Source organism: Botryllus schlosseri, chromosome 3, assembly GCF_051294905.1.
Source record: "Botryllus schlosseri isolate E-star chromosome 3, Bs_hap1, whole genome shotgun sequence".
NCBI lineage: Eukaryota > Metazoa > Chordata > Ascidiacea > Stolidobranchia > Styelidae > Botryllus > Botryllus schlosseri.
Genome location: NC_137238.1, coordinates 15,168,121 through 15,194,038, shown reverse-complemented (window position 1 = coordinate 15,194,038; position 25,918 = coordinate 15,168,121). Strand labels below are relative to the sequence as shown.

At 40.6% G+C, this 25,918-nt stretch overlaps 1 protein-coding gene and 1 long non-coding RNA gene across 13 annotated transcripts in view; one reads left to right on the top strand and one right to left on the bottom strand.

Moving 5' to 3' along the window:
• The window catches only part of LOC145435869 (uncharacterized), a 284,669-nt gene that overhangs the window by 169,917 nt on the left and 88,834 nt on the right, over positions 1-25,918 (top strand). The gene's annotated exons all lie outside the window — the stretch shown is intronic.
• On the bottom strand, positions 5,162-16,489 carry LOC145435393 (uncharacterized). The gene is made up of 4 exons (XM_080312669.1): positions 15,968-16,489; positions 13,309-13,857; positions 11,542-12,043; positions 5,162-5,466 (listed from the first exon to the last, which is right to left on the bottom strand). Exons 1-4 carry the CDS (start codon positions 16,487-16,489, stop codon positions 5,162-5,164), a joined length of 1,878 nt encoding a protein of 625 aa, XP_080168795.1.

Sequence of the window (25,918 nt, the reverse complement as noted above, 5' to 3'; positions counted from 1 at the left end):
CGAATCTGGAATTGGGCCTCGGCCTGGCAAAACCAGGTGCGCGGCTGAGCGGCCCAAAAGTCAGGAAGCTTGATAGCCACTGCATTCTCCGCTGGTGTATCTAAACCTGCCTGATTCTCTGGATTCATTTTGCAGCGTGAACTATCCAGAATTCTCTGGATCGCGGGGTCACCAGTTAAGCGGGCAACAAGTTTATTGTAAGCAGCACTTGAGCGAACCGACCAAAAGCACAATCAACGGCTTTATATATAAAGCGACATGAAAATAAACGAAAGCACTGTACGCTTCGACAGTAGGGGTCTCAGCTTTCCCGTGGCCACTTACTGGCCACAGATTTTTTTGTGGCCGGCCACGAATATCTCGTGGCCGGCCGAAGTGAATTTCATGGCCGGCCATAACAAATCATCGTGGCCGGCCACGAGTGCATGGCCAGTTCGTGATTTTGGCACATCTGGTTGGATCAAAATCCGCCCTTTGCATCCAATATGACAATAATCAAGTAGATCTTCTCCATTTGCAATACGAACTTGCAGGTGGTAAGGTTTGTATAGACGACTTCCACTATATTATCGCACGTATGGCCTACCTAAGTTACATTACACCTTTACTGAGTAGTTTAGGGATGGGTTCAAAATTTGCACGACTTTACACCTGTTACCTTCTCTGTTCGTTGTAGAAATGAATGTAATTCCCACTGACTATTGAAAAAGTACTCTGGGAAGGAGCGCGTTGTAAACTAACACCGAAACATACCTTCATTGAACTTTCTAGGAATCTAGATAATTATTTGATAGAGTAATGTATGAGAATACTGCGTACATCTTATTGCTCGGTCAGACAAACGTCTTTGCATTAAAACTGGTGTCCGCAAGCTTCCACGCCAGGCGATCAACGCAATGGGATTGCGTGGAAAGATAAAACCGTGGCGCAGACTCGATAGCCTTGCAGTTTCTTCGCATCTCCATCGCCCAAGCCCATTACTTTAGTGATGCAAACGTAGATAATCTGACTCCCTGCCCCTCCTTCCTTTTCTACATAAAGATACCGTCATATTTTGCTACAAAAAGTTTGTTTATTCCGTTAACAATTTTACAAAATCTGAAGCAATTGAAAATATGATTACAATCATTCACAATTCATATACAAGTAGTTGCATGAATGCAATGTGTCCAGTACATGCTTTTCACTGAAAACACCCAAGGGCACGAGAGACCAGATGCACCTTTACACGGCGATAAGTATTTGCACTGCATTCAAATGTCGAATTATAATGAACGATTGGGACTTGTCTGTGTCATCAAGATTGTTCGCTGGATTGCACATTGTTCCCTGCATCAACCACAAATATATCATGCCTAATGGTCAATTCGCAGGCTTGGTATGGGCATTTTCTCATCGATCGATGGCGCTGCATTTGATGTCGCATCGATCGATCATGCTGCATTAGATGACGCCAAGTATCTGAAGTTATCTATTATTATAACAGTAATTTAATTATATAACAGGCACATTTACGTCCTATGCCCACCACATCGGTTAACGCAGCTTGATCTAACAACGACATGCGATACAAAACGATCTTTGTACCCAAATAATCAAGTATCCTCTGGCATACACGGCATCGTTAGTGACTGCGACATGCATCTCATTCGTACATTATTTGTTTCAACCTGGAAGAACGGCACCAAGGTGGATATACAATATACATTATACATACAAATTATATAGGATCGGAAAAGTGACCAAAATCAAGTTTCTGGGAACAAAGCCCGACATTTTACCAATATTACCGGTAGGTTATAGACTACATCGTTGCCTTTATTCTACATCTACAGCACATCTGCAGTGTGTTAAGTTCACGTGCTGCTACAGCATAGAAATATTCATAGATTCATCGACACAATTCTCATCGTGCAAATGAGTGCAAGCTCCATTGATGTTGAGGATCTCGAACGTCGTGTGTACTGTATAGCAGTACGATAATCAAATATGTATATAACCGTATATCGCGGACTCATCATAGACCTGATACAGAAAGGAAGAATTGTATCAGCCTGGCATTATCCAATTCACAGCTATTCAGCTATACGAAAGATAACAAACTATGGAATTGTTTGCAACTACATGTCCTAGCGTTGGAAAGACATATCAGATCGGGGGAAGCACCGGCCACAGCGAGCTGCTCTGTGGCTGGCCACAGAATGTTATGTGGATTTCACAGCTTTCATGGAACTTGAAACAGTATTTTCCACATATTCTTGGTTCTATGATTCCCTAATTGTTTCCTTCGGGTACTTTGATTACGGTATTTAGTATTGAAAACAAGGAAACAGGTAATGACCGCATATTGACCGATCCAGTATCTCGATGAAACATAGATTATGCATTCAAGGAGGTATATAGTCGAGTCTACTTTAGCGTAAATCGAAACATCTGCAGTGAATTAAGACAAATTCCCAGTACAGTATTGTATTATTCATCAATTCGTCAGGACAATCCACGAAAGATTTTAAACTACACCTACAAACATCCTTAAACTGCATGATCAAATATATGTGTTACTTATTCGCATCGCAGACTCATCATAAACGATAAACATGGTCGAAAAATGAAGGACATTATCATCATCATATTGTTTAATCGTTGGTTTGCAAATTTACAAAATAAAACTAACTGTACATTCGATTGCAACTGCACAATGCACATTGCACATCTTACGGTTGAAAATAAATATCAGAAAGGGGGAAGCACCGGCCACAGCGAGCACTGATCTGTTCTGTGGCCGGTCACAGAATGTCATGTGAATCTCACAGCTTCGGGGGAACTTATATATATTTTCTGACAAATATCTGGTATGCATTGCTTTTTCCAATTCTATGCAGTTGCATACGATTAGCTGTGACGAGTGTCAGCCGAATATTCAGGTCTATTTCTATAAAAAAAAGATACAAATCAACACTTACCAGTTACCAGTTTTGATAATGTCATCATATCGCTTCTAGCTTTCTATACCATTATTTCCTGTTTCATTTAGCGGATGTCCTCCTTTTTAATGCATTCTTTACATCATTTTTTGTGTTTTTAATTGATGTATAGAGACTATTCCAGATCGTTTCATCTTCTTCCTATCGGTTCATTGCATCGCTATCTTCTGGTATTTCGGGTGAAAATGCATATAAACTGAGCTAAACTCTCGCTCTCACCTAGTTCTATTTACTGTACGCCCATAATAGAACATAATTGAACATGCATTTGACCACGATTGGGCCACATACAGTACTTATCATCGATACTAACTTGATATATTGCAGCCGGCCATGAAATTTGGTTATGGCCGGCCATGAAATTTAGTCATGGCCGGCCATGAGAATGAGTTTGACATGGCCGGCCATGGAAATTTCATGGCCGGCCATGAAAATCACCATGGCCGGCCACAGAATAGCACTTTTCATGGCCGGCCACGGAATATCTGTGGCCGGCCACGAAATTATCCGTGGCCAGTAAGTGGCCACGGGAATGCTGAAAGTCCGTCTCCGCTTCGATGACCGCAGTGGTGGTGCCGCATGGTGTCGCCACAGTACATAAAAATCCTATTATAGTTATTATTAGTAATTTAAAGGTACCTTAGAAAGAAATTGTTTTCATGATAAAGAAGTTGGAGTCAGAGTCGGAGTCGAAGTCAGGGTCATTTTCACAAACTTGCGACTCCGACTCCAGTCAGTATTTTTTCCACGACAGTTTTCACGACTCCGACTCCGTCGTCGACTCCATCAAGCGAAAATTAGGCGAACTCCGACTCCGACTCCACCAACTCCGACTCCGACTCCACAGCCCTGATACTTTCCACTCTGAAATCGGCAATTATGAAGAAAGAATTGCCCAATAACCAAGTTAAATGCCGGAAAAGATATTTTTAAACTGATAGTCGATATCTAGAATCATCTTTTGTCTCGCCAATAAAGATGTCACGAAACCAAAAAGAAGGTTTTGGCTGTTTTCTTCAGTACACTACACAAGCTATTCTGACCGTTTCACAGAGAAAACAAGCATGCTGGTAATCTTTTCTTAAGGTAAAGGACAATTTTAGAGCAAATAATATCAATAAATACTGCCTCATGAGGGATCCCTAGCAGGGTTGTAACCAAGTCACAAGTCAAGCTCACTTTTATAGTTTTGACTCGAGTCAAGTCGAGTCATTTTCAATTCACCACCGAGTCAAGTCAGAGTCCAAGTCACGAGCAGAGGGTCGAGTCCGAGTCATGGTATTATGACTCGAGTCCGAGTCCAAGTCCTTTTGTTGACTGCTCAGTTTCCAGTTGAAGTATTGTTAAACCCACTTTTTATAATTCTGTTTTGTGATATAGAATGGTTCGCATTTCTAATATACTAGTTTTCCTCACTTTTAGCAGTTCCTGAGCGCATTTTCGAGTACCAGTAACAATAGACGAAATCCCAATAGCTGGGGTACTTTACTATTCTTCGAAATTACAATGAAATGTCGGCCTTTGCCGTCTGAGTACCGAGTCATATGACTTGGTCCGAGTCATGCACAATAACTCGAGTCCAAGTCGAGTCAATACACAAATTGACTCGAGTCGAGTCGAGTCGAGTCATTTCCGTAATTTGAGAAAATTACTCCAGTCAAGTCGAGTCATTACAACCCTGATCCCTAGAATCCCTAAGCACCAACCCTAATATATCTAATTACGATTGTTAAGAGTAAATATTTGTGGCCGCATGCGCAGCGCCTTGATATCGGATGCGCTAGTCAGGATCTTAATTGGAGTTGATATTACAGACTCTTCATAACCGATTACATGTTCAGACGGCAACTCTAGCAAATTTTGAGCACGCATTCCAATCCAAAACGGCTTTATTATCACTGAGCAGGCAATGAGTAGTAAGAAATTGACAGAAACGTGTAAATTTACCAGGTTATAAAACGATACTGCGATAGAATAATATACAGACATAAATATCAATAAATGAAGCAGGTGACTGAACTGAACCTTTAGGCTCATATTTTACAGTAATCGTAATGATTGAGACCACGTTTGCAGTTCTCTGCCGCTAAATAGATACCCAAATAGTGCGCGGAACACGTTACTTCAAAGCGGAAGCGCCAATCGAAATGGAATGACTATGGATACACAATGCTGAATCATGGGGCGCCTGGAAGCGGAATGTCGACCTCCGAATTCTGTTTTGTTGATAAGGCCGGTATTTCTTCGACGGATGATAAGATGGTTGTTGACACCACGTTCGTGCTTTTATTTGATGACAAATCGACTGGGATAATCGAGCCCACCACAGCCGCAACTTCACTTCCTCCATGTCGCGCATCCGTGTGTGCCCCTCCAGTTGGAGCCTCCCTGTTTGACTGAATCGCGCCTTGAAAGCAAGCGGTAGATCTGTTTCGGATTTCTGCAATGATACGTCCAAATTCGATTTTGATATCGCTGAACGCTACATAGTACAGAAATGGGTTGATACATTCGCAAACACGTAGCACACCATGAGTTGCCAGACCATGATACACCAACACGTCATGAGGAATTAGAAAATTCCTTGAGACAGCGTACACCTTCACTGCGAAATCAAACGAATAACCGACAACGAACGAGATAACGATCGCGGCCAATTGGATCAATATTTGATTTTCTCTTTGTCGAGCGGCAGATGACGAAGATATTCCAGAAGATCGACGATGCACAAGGAAAACGATGAGTACAATACAGAATACCAGAATCATAACCGAAGGAATGAGGATACCGATAATTTGGTATGATATTGAAGCAATCACATACGGTATACTTAACTCCCGTCTAATACTACAGTAATGACTGTCGCCAATTTTTTTATGTTCTGTGCCAAGAGTTGCAAGTACACCGTTCACAAGGAAAGTGACGACGTAAGATGTGACAATATAAATGCGACATTTCTTCGCACTTGTTTCTTTTGTAGATCCTCCCAGTTTTGTATTGCTCCGAAATCGAATGAAACTGAGCAAGAGAACATGTTGGGCCGTGATTGATGATGTTGCACTTTCTATGGAAAACCCCATGTAACAGAAAATCCATGAAATTCTATAATCAGTCAAGTTAAATAATCCGTAGACGAATATTGGACTGTTGAGGGCGGAAATGATATCGGAAAAGCAAAGTCCGATTAGGATGACCGAAAAGAAGTTCACCTTCATTCGCGACAATATCAAAACCATGAATGTATTTACGAGGCATCCAAAAATACTCAGAAAGGTGAACGTTGCCCAAACACTCGAGTCTTGGATCGCGGTGAGATTGATTGCTGAGTAGTATTCCGATAGATTCAATGTAGTGTCTTTTGAAACATTTAAATAGACTTGATCCATATTGGGTTTTTGCTATTGAAAATCTACAAAAAAAACGAAATTGAACCCCGCATGAATTACCAACCTGAATTCCTAGTTGTCGAAATCGGCAGTGACATTGTTATTGAAATGCAGAAACATGGATAGTTGCTACGATCTTCCTTTTGGGTTTGGGCCTGTGGTTGTTACCATTATTTCATTGCTACCCACTTATTTAACTGAATTTTGCTTTGTCTGGGATTTACCTATCTAACCGCGTATCCCCCCTAGCACAGTGGTTCTCAAACTTTTCAGACCGCGGCCGAAATCTGAGTTTTTGTGGCATCTCGCGACCCAAGCCTCACACATCGAAAAGAATGCATTTTTATTATTAGTATGCTATGATTTTACGGCCACGTATGGCATAGTATGCTATGATTTTACTGCCACGTATGGCATAGAGATCACGGAGACAACATTTGTACGCTATGCAGCTCCATTAAACATGTGTGACGGACGCGATTTTAAATTGGGGTGCCATATTTTTCTATGTGCGTCGCATTTTCTCTGCATCAGTAAGCTACTACTTACTGTCTTCTCAGATTGCAAGAACGGGACTATTCTGTGCCGACCATTTCGATGTACGGATATATCAATATCGAAGGTTTTGGGCAACCAGCGTCGGTCAATGTTTTAACAAGGCTTTATCGCCGCCAATCTTATTGGCATCGCACTTTGCTTAGCCGTATGTTGAGTAGGGCTTGGCAAAATCGAGTACCTGAGTGATTTGATTCTGAATCACGAAATATGCTTCGAGTCGAATCGAGTAATCGAGTATGACTCATTATAACGTCATAACAGAACGCAATATGTGACAGTTCACATATGTACCTTTTATGCCACCACAAAGAATATAATGCCTGCTATCCATCACATTACAGATACTTCGGTATTTTTTCGACCATATACTGATTTTATTGCCCTTGGTGACAATGTTGTGGAACAATCATGACTTCCGGAATGTGCTAGTTCCAGTAACGTTCGTAGCTTTGTACTTTATGTTTCGTGTGCTACGATACGGCCAATCAAAGTATTATTCTCGTTGATAAATTAACTTCCAGTGCCGAGGAGCGTATAATTTCAGTACTCGAAAAAAATCGCCTTTTACTACTCGACTCGAATCATCACAATTAATACTCGATTCAGATTCGAGTACTGGAATCATTGTGCCCAGCCCTCATGTTCACTAAAACGTCATGTTTTCATGCATCCCGGCGCAGAAGGGTTTGACCTCGAAATACTCGTGTCTCATAGCCCGCCTTCGATCGTTGCGCACTGAAGCATTCCAATGGTCTCACACGGTGTTTCCAGAGAAACCAATATCGGACAAATGATATCATGAATTCAAACCAATTTGTTTAGCACAAACGTCGGCATATTTTCATGATCAAGCCCTGTTGTAGAAACGACGTTCCTAATAGGCCTACCCAACATGGTGACCTCGGATATATACAAACTATCCTTAGTAAATCGCGACATGAAAGGAGATTTTGTTGTTGCAGGTGATTCAATAAATATTAAATAACCTACAACTCAAATGATCGATGTGGTGCCGTCGCGACCCAAAATTATATCCCTCGCGAATCAGGTTTGGATTAGAGGTCGACAGATATAGATTTTTTGCAGGCCGATTCCGATTATCGACACGCTCACAACGCCAATAACCGATAGGCCGATATTAACATGGAAGGAGCAGGGAAACATTTCGCCAAAAATATTATGTATTAAGCAAGATGGCACTTGTTCATGTCACAGAAAGCAGAACAACTAAAGGGTAAACTTAAATTAAAAAGAATTATTGCTTATTTGTGCACATTCATTGAAATTCGTGATAACCCAAAAAGCAAAACGGGATATAGAATTGCAGATCAGTCAAGTAGAGGTAGATTGTAATGCAAGAAGCCCAGTTTCTCTGCGTGCTAACCAAGTTGCACTCATCCTGCAAGGGTTAATCTGTCACGTATCGCGCTTTGTGTTGTCGATTTCTTGAGATTGAGAACACGGACCATTGCATTTCCAGTATTTTTGAATTTTTTTATGTATAAAATATTGGCCTCGATAATCGGCCAGGTCGATAATAATCGGTTGCCCTCTAGTTTGAATGCGTCCCATACAAGAACTCCTACCCAAGGCATTGATTTAAATTTGAAACGAACGTAATGACGAACGAGTTGTTGTCATATTTGTTCCTGTACCTCGAACGTTTTCCCTTTTTAGACATAATTCTGAACGATTGAGTGGATCTAATTTCAATAGCTATTGAGCTATGTCCTATACAATTCTAGTTCGCGAAGGAAGTAGTTGCGAAATGTATTGGTATACTCAATACAATTGTTATCGGTAAAAACCTCTCAAATAGTATCTTATCACGTCGATGTAGGTTGGCGTATATTTATGCACCTATTGTTTCAATAATTATGCGGATTTGCTGGTCCTATGTATGCGTTAGATGCATGAAATTAACTTTATACGCCGGTTCGTCTTATTTGGTTAATTTTAATTAAATCACCATTCGGGTTTTCACGTATACGATTCTGGGTCACGGTATAAACAAGGTTGTTAAACCGTCGCATTGAATCAAATCTCTGTCCTGAAGAAGGTGTCACTATAACCGCGCTATTACCTTCTCCAAATTTGATCTCAACGTCACCGACTTGTTATTAATGGTCAGACGGTCATGATATGACATATCGACAATGAACGTGTTCGAAACGTTCTTTCTCCAGATATTATTTAAATGAAAATATTTATTATTGAATAGCTCAACTTCTGGTAGAAATGAGCAGGATAATATAAGACTTCCATTTACCCTCTTGGCATTGCGTCGCGACTGTGTTTGACACCCCAGATCTCGAAGATTGTGGAGGAGAGCATAATTCGGCATGCATCGCCGATGAGGTAAGCTGTAAGTCTATGTCATGAATGCCTCGTTCGGCATGATCACAGATGTATAGACGTCATGGACGTATCAAGGATATATTTGGGCCTATGCGCTTTCGCACATGATAATAATAATAATAATTTATATTTCAGATATAAAGTAAACGCCCGCCTTTTTAATTTAGTTGACATCAAATCTTAATTCCAGCCACGCCGTTGTAGACACTCACGGTCACGCCCTTTTCTACGCTGCTCCAGGTACAAAAACCAATGAAACGACACTGCAAAATAGTGATGTCTTGAAGTTTAGCTTGCTCTGAATGACAAGGCGCATGGTAAAGTTGGATAATAATTTACGGCTGCACGCGGTCAGAATAAAGTCCAGTGACTTACTAGTAATTATAAAAGAACAATCGTCCATCAAGGCACCAATTTGATTCACTGATACAGTACTCTCGTGCTGTTTTCAGACAATATTGGATGCATATATTCAACTCATAATCATCAATTGGATTTGAAGCTATCCGACTTAATAAAGGCTTATTCGTGCAATTATCCTCGACATGCACCGATCAATAATGTATACAGGTTCAGAAAATTGCATGTTCGTTAGCAAGCAAAGGCTAGGACGCAACATATGACGTGGCATCTCCCAGATTGTTGGAATTTGGTCTTGATCATCATATATGTCATCCCGACTTATGTCAATGTGAAAAATGTTGGCTACCTAATTCAAAGAGTGGCAAGATAGCGCAGGGGTATAATCCACAGCTGGAACGCCAGTGAGCTGCGGGTTCGAGTCCGACCGAGGTCGACTCCAGAATTCCTACCTGAGTATTGGAGGTTTATCGAGGCTACTCCTCTCCGCCTCATCCGCGTAAGCGGTGACTTATAAAAGCCTAGAAGTGGGCCGTGGTGTAAATGTGACCATATCAGTCGACAAACACCATGAATATTTCAAAACAAACAAACAAAACCTAATTCAAAGAATATTGAACACGAACATTTTAAACAGAGCCTATGTATTGATATTTTGTTGTTCAGTTACCATTGAGTGATATATGTCTGGCTTCCGTTTATTTCTTAAATATCGCAGTTCGCCGCAGTTCGTTATCTCGAATTCTAGGTGTCGTTAGGGTTGCATTTAAACCAGAAATCGAATCAAAACGAACACGTTTAACACATGGCCCTTGCTTTAACATGATTTTTATTGCTTTTGTTGTTATTGTTGTTTTTCAGCCATGACGTCATGAAGCTTTAATTGTGACGTCAAAGTGAAATGACGCTGACAATTGAAAATATAGGGTATATATTAGGCTTACCATATTTCGGAAATGAAAAAAGAGGACACTTTATCAGAAATTTCAGACATGCAAAACTGGAGAAGAATTCTCGAAAACCGGTAAATTTTCCCCACTTCATGATCGGTTGACTGAAAAAAAAAAAAAAAAAAAAAGGTCATCACTTCCGCTCAGAGCTCAAAATCACGTTTTTCACTCCACATTGCTAGGTGGATGACTAAAAAAAAAAAAAAGGTCTTCTTTTCGTTCAGAGCTGAAATCACTGCTTGTCCCTCCGAAATACCCGCCGGAGCTTCACTTCTGCGCTAATTTGCGGCATATCACTCGCAATTTCCTCTAAATCTGACCTAAATTTTCAAAAAAGAGGACAAAATCTCAAAAAAGAGGACAAAAGGGCGTCCTCCCACTCCTCCGAGGACACTTTCAAAAAAGTCAAAAAAGAGGACAAATCCTCTTAAAAGAGGACGTATGGTAAGCCTAGTATATATGGGCCCTTTGACGTAAAATGCTTATGACCCCTGTTTTAAACGGACCAAAAAATCTTTGACCATCATCAGAACATCCATTCCATAGCAATGATCTATATCAGTGGTCGGGAACTTTCTTCGTCCGAAGAGCCATATTGACCCTATATTTTCCATTTGAACTACCAAAGAGCCATACATGTCAATCAACTATTACGTCACAATTGAAAAATCGTGACGTCATGGTACCGCAAATTCGAAATCACTACATGGGATTTGTCGTTTGCGCCGTATTTTATCTGTAAAAACTGGTACTAATCATGCTGGTTGCCTTTAGTTGAGTGTTGTGTGTGTGTTGTATGTGGGGTTAATGGTGCTTAACTACTAAGGTTTTGTGCACCAGACCACGTCGAAAATATTATATCCGCAAAAATTAGATTAATCGGGTGGCTAATACGATTTCAATAACAGTCTGAATTGTATATGGACTGGATAATAGGGCCCGTACTGTCATGTCGACATGGTTCCGTCTCGCCGCACTCTTCAAATATTGTCTCTGAGAAGCATATACAGGGCACACAATCAGAAAGTGTTCGACGGTCTCTTCGGCCATGCACGACGCACAGGCCATCTTCGTGGCACTTTATACGATAAAGATGCGACTTCAGCCGACAATGACCCGATTTCAACCTCAGGATTATCGAGGAGTGCCTTCGTGAAAAATTCAGCGGCGCAGGAATTTCTGTGATGGGTGCGTGTATTTTGTGATATGCCGACCCGTCATGTGACGAGTTGAAGTCTTCAATCCATTTCTCGCGGCATATGGATGCTATGAGCGTTTTCACTTCTGGAGCAGACAGTTGGACCGGTTCTCCAATGTCATCTGCGTGATCCGTGGATGCAGCCGCTCTTGCTAGTTCGTCAGCCGTTTCATTTTGCCCAACTCCCATGTGGCCAGGGATCCATATCAAATTTGTCTCCACTCCTTTTCTGTCGAGATCTGCGCACAACTGAATAATATCATATATTAGTTTGTTATTAGTAGAGCCGGCGTTAATGGCTGTAAGGGCACTTTGACTGTCAGATAGGATGGCGAGTTTTCGAGAACCTAGATTTTCTTTTGCCCAGGTTAAGCCACGCAGAATTGCAACTAATTCGGATGAGAATACTGATGAATATTTACTAAGAGATTCGCTGTGAGAAAACGGAATTTCTTCGACTACGAAGGCTGCACCACATTGATGAATAGTTTTTGACCCATCGGTCTATATATTTTGACATGGTTCGAGTACATTTCTGTGATGTAACGATTACACTTTGACATGGCAATTGTGGGTAGGTCAGACTTTAAATTTCTTGATTTTAGGTGCAAATCTATTCGACAACATATTTCCTGCCATGGCGGGAGAGGAACTACTACTTGGTTCTGTAGATTAATTTGCATGAGATTCGCATTTCTAGTTTTCATATTAAAGGTCATAAATAACGTCGAGTGCGGGAAAATTTCGTGCCAAGAATCATCAATTACTGTTGCGCACGGGTGGTTCGGCAACGACGCTATAACAGTTCGATAATTGTAGCATGCTTGCAGATGCCTTATTGGTATGGGTGGTTCAGCGCAGTAATGTTGAAGAGCGAAGGCTGGAGTACTCTTCATTGCCCCGTTGCATATCCGTAGAGCGGTATTCTGAATTTTTTGGATCGAATTCATAACATATAAAGGTGAAAACAAATACGCTTCGAATCCGTACTCGATTACCGATCGGATCATAGATCTGCAGACCGCTAGCAAGCAAGGCGTGGAGGCACCCCATGTTGTGCCGCTGAGCATACGTAGTAAGTTCATTCTTTTTAGGCATTTTTCGACAACAGCATCTTTGTGCGAACGATAAGTCAGTTTAGAATCGAAAATAATTCCCAAGTATTTACAACTTTTCTTTATTGGGAGTTCTGTCATACCTATTGAAAATTGAACAGGTGGTAGTTTTCTAGGTTTAGTGAATATAATTGCGGCAGACTTCTTGACGTTGACCCGCAAACCCCATTTTTTACACCATTGATAAAGGTTGATTAAAGAGTTCTGCAATTTTGACGAGATTGTCATTACATCTAAGCCAGTTTCCCATAAGCAAGCGTCATCCGCAAATAGATTGATACTAGTATCGATTACATCGGGGAGGTCATTCATCATAACCGTAAAAATTATCGGACTGAGAACACTGCCTTGTGGAATCCCATTATCTAAAGAAAATGAATCGGATAAGCTGTCACCTACCCGAACTTGGAAAGTACGGTTACAGATGAATGAATAAATCCATCTCAGCATGTTACCAGAGATGCCCAGTTTGTGGAACTTGAAGATAACGCCTTCTCTCCAAACGGTGTCGTAAGCTTTTTCCAAGTCTAGAAAAGCTCCAACTGTAGATCGTTCGTTCCAAATGCCTTTGTAGATATCGTCATGCAAGGCTAAAATACAATCTGTGGTTGAGCGTTTAGTCCTATAGCCGCATTGAACTGGCGAAATCTGTTTTGTACTCTCTAACCACCAACGTAGTCTATTAGATATCATCCTTTCCATTATTTTACACATATTACTTGTTAGGGATATTGGGCGATAGGAGTCCGGATCACTAGGTTTTTTGTTTCCTTTTAGTAAAGGTATGACTGTTGAGTGACGCCAGCTGGCAGGACAGTTTCCATCACTCCACGTAGCATTGAACGATGAAAGCATACGGTCGAGACAGAGTTCGTCCAGATTGTTGATCATCTGATAACATACGCCGTCTGGACCCGGAGATGCACTTTTTTTCGCTTTCAGCGCTCTCTTCAATTATTCCCTCATTGTGAAGGGATTATTCATGTCTGAAGCTTGATCGGTTTGTACCAATATCGGTTGAAGCGTTTCTCTTTCGAATGCTTTCCGTCTGGCCACGGATTCAGAATCGACGTTATCATCGCTACTGAATGAGGCGAATCTACACGCTAATGCATTTGCTTTGTCCTTATTGCTTGTAAGTATGCGATTTCCAGATGTAAGACTACTAATCGTATTCCATGATCTGGATCCGGACATCGATCGGACGACTCTCCAGACCTTGGATAACTTTGTTGTATTGTTCGGAGATGAGCAAAATGATTCCCAACTGGACTTTTTAACGGATTGTATCACTCTTCTAGTTTCCGCTCTCTGCTTCTTGAACGCTATAACAAGGTCAATGTGAAACGAGGTCTTCATTTTCAAATAAGCAGCCCGTTTCAGACGGATAGCTCGGGCACACGCTTCATTCCACGAGGGAATGCTTCATTTTCTATGTGGTTTCGTGACTGGAATACAGATTCGAGCTGCTGCGATTATTGCTTCTGTGATGTCTTGTATTGTCACGTGCTCTTTATTGAACAACTGAGAGAGATTCCGATTAGCTGACCATCGAAATTAGGACCACTTTGCTTTGTGTATAACCCAAGATTCAAAATGTTGCGCCGTCACATTTGCTGAGATCGAAATATGATTGAAGATCAAAAAATGGTCACTTCCTGAAAGATGATCCGTGACCACTGTCTCAATCTTGTGTCCTATGTCTTTGGAAGCAATTGTTAAATCAAGCAGTGATGTTGCGCCAGCGTCATACGATATGTTTAGTCTTGTTCCTATATTGGTGTTTATGACTACCAAATCTTTGTCGTCTAATACCTCATACTGATGTTTTCCATACCGATTACCATTCTTAGCACCCCACAAGGAGTGGTGTGCATTGAAGTCGCCCACCGCCACGAATTTAGAATCAGAGAAAGAGAAACACGTTTTCATAAGCTGCAGAGAGACTGCTTTATTCGGTGGTATGTAGATATTCATGATGACGATTTCATCCAACTTTATGAGTTGCGCCTCTATCGGGGAAATATTGGGAACTTCGATTTCCCGGTGGCGTAAATTTTCTTTCACGAACAAACAAACTCCCCCGCCGTGGATGTTGCGGTCTTTGCGTATTAAATTATACCCAGGAATTTTCGGAACATATCGGCTAATTAAGTGTGTTTCCTGTAAGGCTATGATCTCGGGCGCTTCCAACATACAATTTTCGAGAAAATGTTTCAATTCGTTGAGTTTACGATACAAGCCTCGACAGTTCCATTGCACTATATTGAAGATGTCGGTGTATGCTCGAGGACATTGTTGTCACCATGATCATGATCATGTGCGGATTGGTTGTTGGTTCTCTCTTTACCAGCCGATAGATCCATCGGGTTTTCACAGTTCGATGTTACCCTCGACATTTCATAGTTTTGAGTCGCCTGATCACCAAAACAATTTTTGGCACCGATATTCCTAGCTTTTTACCGGCCGATTTTGCAATAATTTCGTCTATGCGTACCTCTTGACCTGCTCCAAAACTGACTATTGTGTTTTTGATGACTTCCGCTATAAAATTGAATAATGCTGCCAGAGGGATGGTTACCAGATTGCCATCGGAACTTGGACGAGGACTGCGCGAACTATTTTCATTGGTAGGTGCGACTCCGGCACGAGCGTTATCGGAATTACTTTGTTCGGCGCTACCTGCACTACTGACATGGAGTGACTTAGGCAAGGGCGGAAATTCGGTAGGCGAGAAGGGCTGAAGACTTTCAGTATCCTGTTGCTGTGTCTGTCTGGCGCTCTAATAATTGACCCCCGTTTTAGCCATGACTACTTGGATTCTAGCTTCCTGGCGGTATCTCGGGCAACCCGTGTAACGAGCCGAATGAGACTCTCCACAATTCACACACCATGGATTATTCTCGCATTTATCAGCGGTATGACGACTCCCACATTTCGCACAACGTTGAGCACTGCGGCAATGCTTCGACTTGTGACCAAATCTGTTACAATTAAAACATCTGACGGGTGGCGGATTATAAACCCGTGTTCGAAATTGCATGTATCCAATCCTCACTGCAGTGGGCAGAATTGTAGACGCGAAACACAGTAGGACCGATTTGTTATATTTAACCACGTCATCTGATTTGTAGGAGAATCGCCGCACGAATGTGACGTGTTGCTCTGTTAGCGCTTCTCTAATCTCGTCGTCCGACATTTCAAGCGGCACATTCGTTATCACTCCTTTAACCTCAGTAGGTCTGACCATATGGCGTTCGGTTTTAACCTCGATTGGTGTCGACGTGGTACCTAAATTATCGCAAGCGAGTAATTTCTTGACCTGATCACTGTTCGCGCATTTGACTAGAATGTCCCCCGAAGGCAGTATTCTGATATCACTGTAGTTGCCACCAAGCACTTTGAACAGAGCCTTATTAATAGTTAATGGATTGCATTGCCGCATAGTTTTCTTGACCCCTTTGATGATTACCGAAAGATCACCATTAACTCTATTTGAATCTGAAGCCATGTCCTTCGACGCGGGCCCTTTCAACTCCAAATTTGCGGCACGCTTATGCGCTCCGCCACTTCCTGGCATTTCACGGTTTTACCTAGTATTGCTGCGGTTATTGTTGAATCTATAGTGTCTAGAAGCCGATATGACGATAAACTGCAAACGCTTCCCTAAACTTTGACTTGTCTTTGCGAATACGGCTGAATCGACCGACGTTACCGATACAGGTACTACGATAATGCGTCCTCTCGCGACGACGATCAACACTCGAACTCGAGCAAAACTATAATAAATAAACAAAGAATCGGTCACCGTAAATACTATTTTATTCAAATCCAAATTTTTTGACGGCAATAACTCCGCTTCCACCGGTTGGAATTGAACCAAATTTGGTGAGGATCGTTTCTATAGACAGCCTAACACTTTGATGGGGTGAACAGAAAATTTTCAAATTTTTTATCATTTATTTTTATATAATAAATAGAAACTTTCTTCTCCTGTAGCAAAGCGGTTACTGGCTGGAATTAAACCAAATTTTGTGTATAGGCTTAAATTAGGGAACCTAACAATTTTATCAAGTAGCCAGTACGATTTGAGAAAAAAAGTCATTTTTGAAGAGCCCTAATCAGCATGCCCCGGTACCCAGGCCGGACAGCGATGGCGCCTTTCCGAATCGCTTGATTCATGGAGCGACCACATTCAAATATAACATTCTGCGTTTGCTGTGCCTGCAAGTTGGTCATAGCGGATAGTACGTCTTTGACGGTATGAGCCATTCTGACAGATCCATTTTAGAGCGTGGACTTAAGGGTAGAACAAGGTTGCGAAAAGTTTATCATCAGCGACGGGATGGTAAACGCAATACCGGTCCCTCTGCTGATTTATAGCCGTCAGTGTATATTTCAGTGGCATCGTTATAGCGTTCGAATATGAAGTAGGGCCTACAGGACTATGGGTTTGTGTAACAGAGGTGCGATATCTTTTTTAATGATTTTTGCAAGTTATAAATCGATGTCAGGTGATTGCATCAGCCATGGAGGCAAATCTGGGAGAGCTTTTCTGTCAAGGACAAGGTTACTCAGAAACTCGACATTTGTGGTGATGTCGACGGTAATGAATTTTGTGTTCATGAGGCGGTATATCCTCTGCCAAGAGTCTTCAAGCACTCCTACTGTTGGGTGTTCGTGAGCCTGCGGTACCGTCTGAGCTGACAGCGATAGTTAAGGCTGTAAGCTGTTTGTGGCGTAGATGTAGAATAAGTCCGTCACTTGATGCTTCCAGTGCACATATGGGAGTGCTGCGCATTGCTCCGCAACAGAGGCGGGGAGCTTGATTTCGTATGGTAGGCTGCGTAACTTGTTCAGATACTTTTTTGGGCGAAATAATATGCTGGTAACCCATATTCAATCAGTGAGCGTAGCAGCGCCCTGAAAAGCTGCAGCAATGGTTTTTATTCGCTCCCCATGCGGTACCAGTCACGACACTGATTAGATTTAGTCTGTTGGAGCACATTTTTGAAATCATCTCGATATGTTGCTTATAGTTGAGCAATTTGTCAAACGTGATACCCTAATATTTGTAAGTGTGGACAAATTCAAGTTCATGGTCACCAGTTTTCAAGATGAGTGGTTGAATTTTCCTATTCTTCATGAACACTGAACAGCATGCCTACGATCTTAGCCTTGCGGATGGTAAACCCCCATCTGGAACACCAATCCCTTATTACATCGAGTGATGATTGAATGGAAGACAAGAGGGATAGGAACAGCTCAGTCATCTGCGAACACCGAATGTTTACACCGATGACCTAACGAGCTCGGTAAATCATTGATCATGACCGCAAACAGCAAAGGGCTGAGAACGCTTCCCTAGGGAATGCCGTTCCGCAGTACGTAGCTGTCGGAAAGAGTGTTTCCTACGGTCACCTCGTAAGTTCTGTCAGAAAGGAAATTTGTAATCCATCGGTGCATGTGTCCGCGTACTCCGAGGTATAGTTGTACAGAAGTGCGTGGCGCCACACCATATCGTAGGCTCGACTTATGTCTAAGAAGACCGCTACCACCGATCGCCGATGGTGAATATTCTTGTAAATCGTGTCGTGGAGACGCAGGATGTGGTCCAAGGTGCTTCGACCACGGCGGAAGCCGGACTGTGAGGGATGTTTCCGATTTTTTGACTCCAAGTTCCATCTTATGCGAACGGTGACCATTCCCTCCATGACTTTACAAATGTGACTCGTGAGGGATATAGGGCGGTACGAGTCCGCTGAGGTCGGGTCTTGCCCTTTTGGGCAATTGGGCAGACTATAGCATGTTTCCACGAGACTGGAGGTTTCCCCGTCTCCCAGGATGTATTGTATAGTTTCAAAGGATCGGTGCCACCGGAGGATGATAGATTTTTTTACCACCGCATACCCGAAAACTTGACTCGACTAAAAATGTGCAATGACTCGAGATGACTCGTGACTCGAAGGTAGTGACTTGATCCCAACACTGCTTGAATGCGACTTGATAATATTGATCCCTTGTAACGTAGTCAAACACATAACAAAATTTACTCGACTATCCACGATTTTATGTGTATTTAGCACCATGTACACTGATAATAATGGTAAACAAAATGAAAAAAAATTTTTGGCAGAACATCTGAGAGCCGTTCCAGGGGTTTTCGAGGTTGCTGATTACGAATATCACATTAGTTTTGCCAGATTGGCTCTTGTTCGGAAGATATTTATACCCCTAAAAAGAAGAAAATCGTAGTTTTTTTTTCATTTTATACTGCGCATAAATAGATTATTGACCATGAAAAACCCTCATGTCGTTCTCAATCATTCTATCAATATTAATATGACCTGTTGCGAAATATTCGTTTATCAAAAAAGCAGTTTGTCAAGCCTAAAAATTGTACTTTTGCACAACGGAGATACATATTCTTCTGTATAAATTGGTCATTCCACCACACTAAAGAGTAGTATAAAGCTATAAAATTTGTCCTTGAAAAGCTAAACTACAATACTCATATGCGTCTCATTTTTTTTCTTCTCATTTTCCGCTGAGTCAACAAAGTGGGCATACCTATAGTATCCCTATCAAACGAGAAGCTTAAATCTGGTATCTTTGATAGATTTCCGACTTGAATATGGATGATAGATTCCAATTTCATATTAGGAAGGAGTTCGCTGCATGGAATTTATCTTAAGATGTAGTAAAGGTGATCACAAAGCACCCAACTACGAACAGTTGGTCCGAAAATTCGTATCTGCAAATGGAAAACTTGAACAAACATGAGCATAAAAGTTCACTTCCTGCTCCGTTATCTTGTTGTATTTCCGGATGATCTTGTTGATTAGCAAGGGGATAGTTTCCACCAGAACATCAAAACAACAACAAAAAAGATATCAGGGCAGATGAGATGATCATATTATGGCAGACCATTGCTAGAACATTTCGAGAAACTGTACTAAGTTGCTTACAGGAGAAAATCGTACAAACAACAATGGTGAAACAATGTGAATAATAGTGTATTCCAAATGAATCTTTCAAATTTACAATCGGTGGCTGATGTAAAACTGATCGAATTAATGCCACGTTATTTGCATATCCGGATAAATACTTAGATACATGACTGGAGTTTATTTATGTAGATGATATCCATGAAAGTCTATTGCTATGATAAATCTAATACCCCTAAATATAGTGCTGTTGCTGTATTTGGATTTAAAAAAGTCTTCTGTGTGTCAAAATAACAAGTAGATTGAGTTTCTAAACTTTACAGTACGACTGAGGCGATTTTCTATTAAGCCATTACAGCGAAAATAGGAGATTTTGGTCAAAATAGCCCTATGGGTTATCGCCACCACAAGAGGCAATTTGAAAATAAACTAAGGTCATATTCGGAATCAGTGCCCTTCAGAACCCCCAACACCACTCTCACTTTGTCTGCCTAAAAATATGTGTTGACCAGTGTAGTAACTTGCTTTCGAGAAATAAATAACAATCATTATAGGTTAAATGATACTTTCCACAGATATTCTATTTTGTGTATTTAAGACTAATGCGACTTGATAATATTAATGCTTGCACTTTCGAGAAAAAGGACGTTGATAACATTCAGATTCTGCGTAGATTTTGCGTGATCAACTATGTACGATTTTTTGTGTATCTAAGACTATGTATGTTCACAAAGACTGCGGTATCGCATGGATAAATGCATCATCGCTAATTTATTACTTGAAGGCGACTTGATAACATTAATTCCTATTAACGTAGTCAAACGCATAACAGAATTTACGCAAAAGTCGGTATTGCTCTGTGATGATTTTGATGTTGCTCCATACCGATTTGGGAGATAGTACACTTAATTTCATAAAGTAGATATAGCTTTCAATACAATAGCCATTGTATAATAATATTTATTAACTCGAAGACTTTTCGGGTGCCTCTTTTCAAGAGTTAACGGCACACTAAAGGGATTTAAACAGATTTAAAAGCAAAACCAAAAAGGCAAAGTATGACGCAACAATCAAAATCACAGACCATGAATTTCGCATTATACCAATGGCAACAATAACAAACTATGAAGTATACGGACATACGGTACTAAAATAGCAACGCAATTCGTAAATAAACAGTTACACACACGAAACACATGCACTAATGGGAAATTTGTAGGTTATAGAGGAAATCTTTTTGTCTGCATAAAATAGGTTTGTTCAACTGAATAATAGTAGACTCCAGCACTTTTAGATGAAACAAAGACCTACCACGAGCAATGACAGTGAACATATTGTCATCATAGTGCTGTGCACAGGCGAGGTTTTCACTCAAATGCTGACCGATTGACGAAGCATATGCTTGGTAATCGTCATAGCAGTCTGTTTTGGCAGCCAATTTGCACTGACGTGTGAGCTCCGTGCGAGTATTTGCGCATGTTTTTGACCGAATCAATTTTGGGATATGCTGCTTAATACGCTCAAACAATCTTTGAGATGTACGTCCTACATACCTACTATCACAGTAGCACTTGTATTGATAAACAATATTACTTGCATTAAAGGCAGGAAGTACATCTTTTCGAGAGTTGGGCAACATGGGTTTCGTTGTGTACACCACATGCGTGTTTACGCTGTAATAACAACGGTGAAGAGCCGATTTAATGAGTTTTTCAAAACGGTTAGACACGTTACCTAGCCAAGGTAAGTGTAAAAATGCCGGGCATTTTTCTGGTCCGTATTTGGGAGCTATATCCGATTTTTTCAAAACCCTGGAGATGGAGCATTTTAATATTTGGTCTGGATAGCCATTTTTGGACAGAATCAAGTGGATATCATCCAATTCGCGTGACAGTTTTTCCGGTGAACAGATGCGCAAGGCCCGATTGACAAGAGATGAAATAAGGTTTAATTTTCGCCGCTTCGGGCAAAATGAATCCCAACGGATATAATGACCAGTGAAGGTCGGTTTTCTGTACACCGACGTTAAAAACGTTTGTCCTGATCTCTCTACTAAGACGTCTAAAAAGGGAAGGGCAGCATCAGCCTCCTTTTCCACGGTAAATTGTAGAGCTGGATGGAGACAGTTCAATTTTTCGAAGAAATTATCACACTCTCGCTCATTTTTAAAGGCAACAAAGGTGTCATCGACATATCCAAAATAGAGGAGAGGTTTTGCGACGTTTTCAAACAACCTCTTTTCATGGTATCCCACGAATATATCGGCCAAACTAGGCCCCAACGGCGAACCCATAGCAATACCATTGCATTGACGGAACATCGTGTCATTGAAGCTGAATTCAACGCAACTAGTAGCAGTTTGCAACAATTCAAGAAATATATCACGTGATAATTTCGGAGGTTCAAGCGTGCCATCATAAAGCGCGTCTGCGCAGATTTCGAAAGTTTCCGACAGTGGTACGTTGGTAAAAAGACCCCTCACATCAAATGAGCTAAGAAATACATTGGACGGATTTAATTTAGCGCGCTTTAGTTTTTCTACAAACGTGAACGAGTCGCGAAGACAGTGGTGCGTATACAAGGATCGAACTGGTTCAATGATGGTGTTAAGCCATTTAGCAAAATTATGTTGTGCCGATCCACACATAGACAATATGGGGCGAAGAGGTACGTTATCTTTATGTGTTTTCGGTAAACCGTACATACGCGGCCGCTGCGATCCCGACGGACGTAGAGACTCGTACAAATTTGAGGAAAGGACTCCATCCTTTTTTAGTTTCAGAAGGCGACCTTAGTAGTGAGGGTATCGACTTTATACGCAGGCCAATCAGAGAGCGCCACGTCATCCTAATTGCCACGCCCATTTTCATCCCCTAAGGGAACATTCATCTGCTACGTCATCTGTGCCACATCATCAAGCGTCACGCCTATAGTGCCACATCATCCATCCATTGCTATATCATCGCTGCATTGATTGCCGCATCTTGATACTTTTCTCAGATATTGTATTATGTGTATTTAGGACTAATATCATCCGTCCATATTTTTTAAACTTGATTTTATGTGTACAAGTTACGGTTTCTGCAGTTTCCACATTTTACGACTTATGATTGCTGCGTCAAAACTTACCTTGGCTAGAATCGACGGATTTTCTATTATGTGTATTTAGGACTATGTATTTAAATTCCTATTCAGATTATACATAAATGCGAAAACTATGATGTCTATGTAAGGTTATATTCTCCGGATAATATTATTAATATCAAAATTCTACACATCATCACTAATTACTTAATATAAAATGCGATTTTGAGCGCTGCGACTTGATAATATGAACCCCTACGCTTCTGATGCATGATTTTTTGTGATAAGGACCTAGGTATCATTCAGAGTCTGCAACGATTGTTTGGATATACATTATAGCAATACCCCACTAAACTATAGGCGGTTATATTACTCTATTGGTCAGAGATAACTCATCCGTCCATATTTTTAAACTTGATTTTATGTATACAAGTTACTGTCTCTGCAGCCTCCACATTTTACGACTTATTTTCATTAGACGCAGGCAAGCGATTCTCCAGTTCGGAGCTACGGAAACAAATCACTCGCATGTGCGCGTTCCGAATAGTCTTGTAGAATTTTCTAAAGTCGTAACAGCTTAGTAGCATATACGCGAATCCCAAGGTGAAAATAATCGAACGAACTATAGCCGTAGGCGTGCGATTCGCAGGGCTTTATTTATACAAACTCTATCGATGCCTGTACGCGAACCCCAGCGTTAAAACGATTAGGTCTAATTAACACGTTCTGAAGCCGAAAATTTAGTCAACATCATTGAGATAGCCATGATTTGAGGATGGTGATCGAGTGTGACAATAGCACTCGCCAAGGTTAGACAAACATAACCTTAAACTACTCTCTACTTCACAAAATATAAAGTTATAAAAGTAAGCAGATTTCTATGAAAACCCGTGAAATAGAAGTAAAAGTAGCCTAGAAACATAACTACTTAATGAAAAATCGTGATTCTTGAAGTGACCACATTTCATACGATTCAGTCCTTTTCATGTCACTAGAATAAGGTGATTAAACTGACAGTGAAACGCCGCCGGCGTCTTATAACGTAATAATGTAAGCTGCGTCGGGTGCTGCTATAATGTTAGGAGCGAATATAGTAGAAAGTTCACGTCTGGACATCTGTAAGCAGGTGCGCATACTACCGTAGTAAAACGCATAACAGAATTCACGCAAAAGTCGATATTGCTTTGTGATGCTTTTGATGTTGTTCCATACCGATTGGGAAGATAGGACTCCTAATTTCCTAACTAACTACATAATCCCTAGTAACGTAGTCAGACGCATAACGGCATTTACGCAAAATCGGTATTGCTCTGCGATAATTTTGACCACTATGTTTTGATAATAACTTGCTTCCGAGAAATAAATAACATTCATTATACGTTAGATGATACTTTTCCTTGATATTCTATTATGTGTATTTAGGGCTAATGCGACATCACTATATTGGCGACAGGACTGATTTGAACACACTAATTTTGCGAATTAAACTTATCGCCCAACACGGACACTCAATGAAGAGCACCCCGGAGACCTGCATAAATGCTCCACAATTCTCGACATATAATATACTGAGCATATAATAAGCTAACAAAACCTATACTTGAGTACTCCGAAATGTACAAGTACTTTAACTTTACACGACGTTTTTGTAAAATGAATACTAATTTTAATGGAAAATAAAAATTATGTACTCAAGTAGGTTTTTGTCTACACGCACCAACTACTCAAGTGTTTATGACACAGGAATGATTCATTAAGTATACCGCAAGCAGGCCAAACCTATACTTGAGTACTCCAAAATGTACAAGTACTTCGCTATGTACTCCCTCCACGTAAAAAGTATCTAGGTTTTAGACTACTTTATCGATTTTCGATGTTGCGCAAATACCACAAACTTTGCTTTCTTTCAGAGCTGGCAACTAAATGCAAGACAGACTTTACGCAAAAGTCTCTATTCTAAAAATTTTATCAAGTTAATACATTAAAAACTTATACTTGAGCACTACGAAATGTACAAGTACTTTATCTTTACACGACGTTTTTTGTAAAATGAATACTAATTTTATTGAAAAAATAAAAAATAAAAAAGAGAGAAATATTACATTTTATCCCGGAACGCAAAAAAGAAAAATCGTATGAATTTGTAAACTACTTATTCATGACATAGTAATAATTCTACGTGTACACTTTTTCACATTTTAAAACACTTTAAGTAGTACTTAACAGTTTCAGTTTTAAATAAAATACGGAATATAAACTAATCGAAAAATTCGATAACCAATTGCGCGTAGGCTATGCATACAAATGAGGAAAGTTACATCAACGCGCGTTAACTAGTTGTATCGAGTTATCGAATGATTTTTTCCTTACATCAAAACAACTAGAACGTGAAACTACATTAAAAACGTATCTAAATGAGCTCCAGGGCATTGTGATTATGCAGCATACCAAATTTCATCAACCATTTCATGATGGAACAACTTTAAAACTAACGCAGTTCTATAGCAACTTTTGCCTAAATCTGTTTTCGGTAGCGTATACATATACATAGTCAGCTTTAATAACAGAATTACCAAGCTAATATGTGACTCCTCACCTTGCAACTTGGTACGTAGTTGTAGGACATTGTGATTATGTAGCATACCAAATTTCCTCACGCATTTCATAATGGAACAACTTTAAAACTAACGCGGCTCTACATCGACTTTTTGCGTACATCTGTTTTGCGGGAGCGTATAGAACGTACCTATACATAGTTACCTTTAATAACGGAATTACCATGCTTAACATTGAATCCCAACTCTAAACTTGATACGTAGTTGTAGGACATTATGGCAATGCACCACGCTAAATTTCATCACACATCTAATGATGGAACACCTTTGAAACTATCGCAGTCGAATATCGACTTTTACGCATATCTGTTTTTCGTGAACATAGCATATACCGATACATAGTCAATTTTAGTAACAGAATTA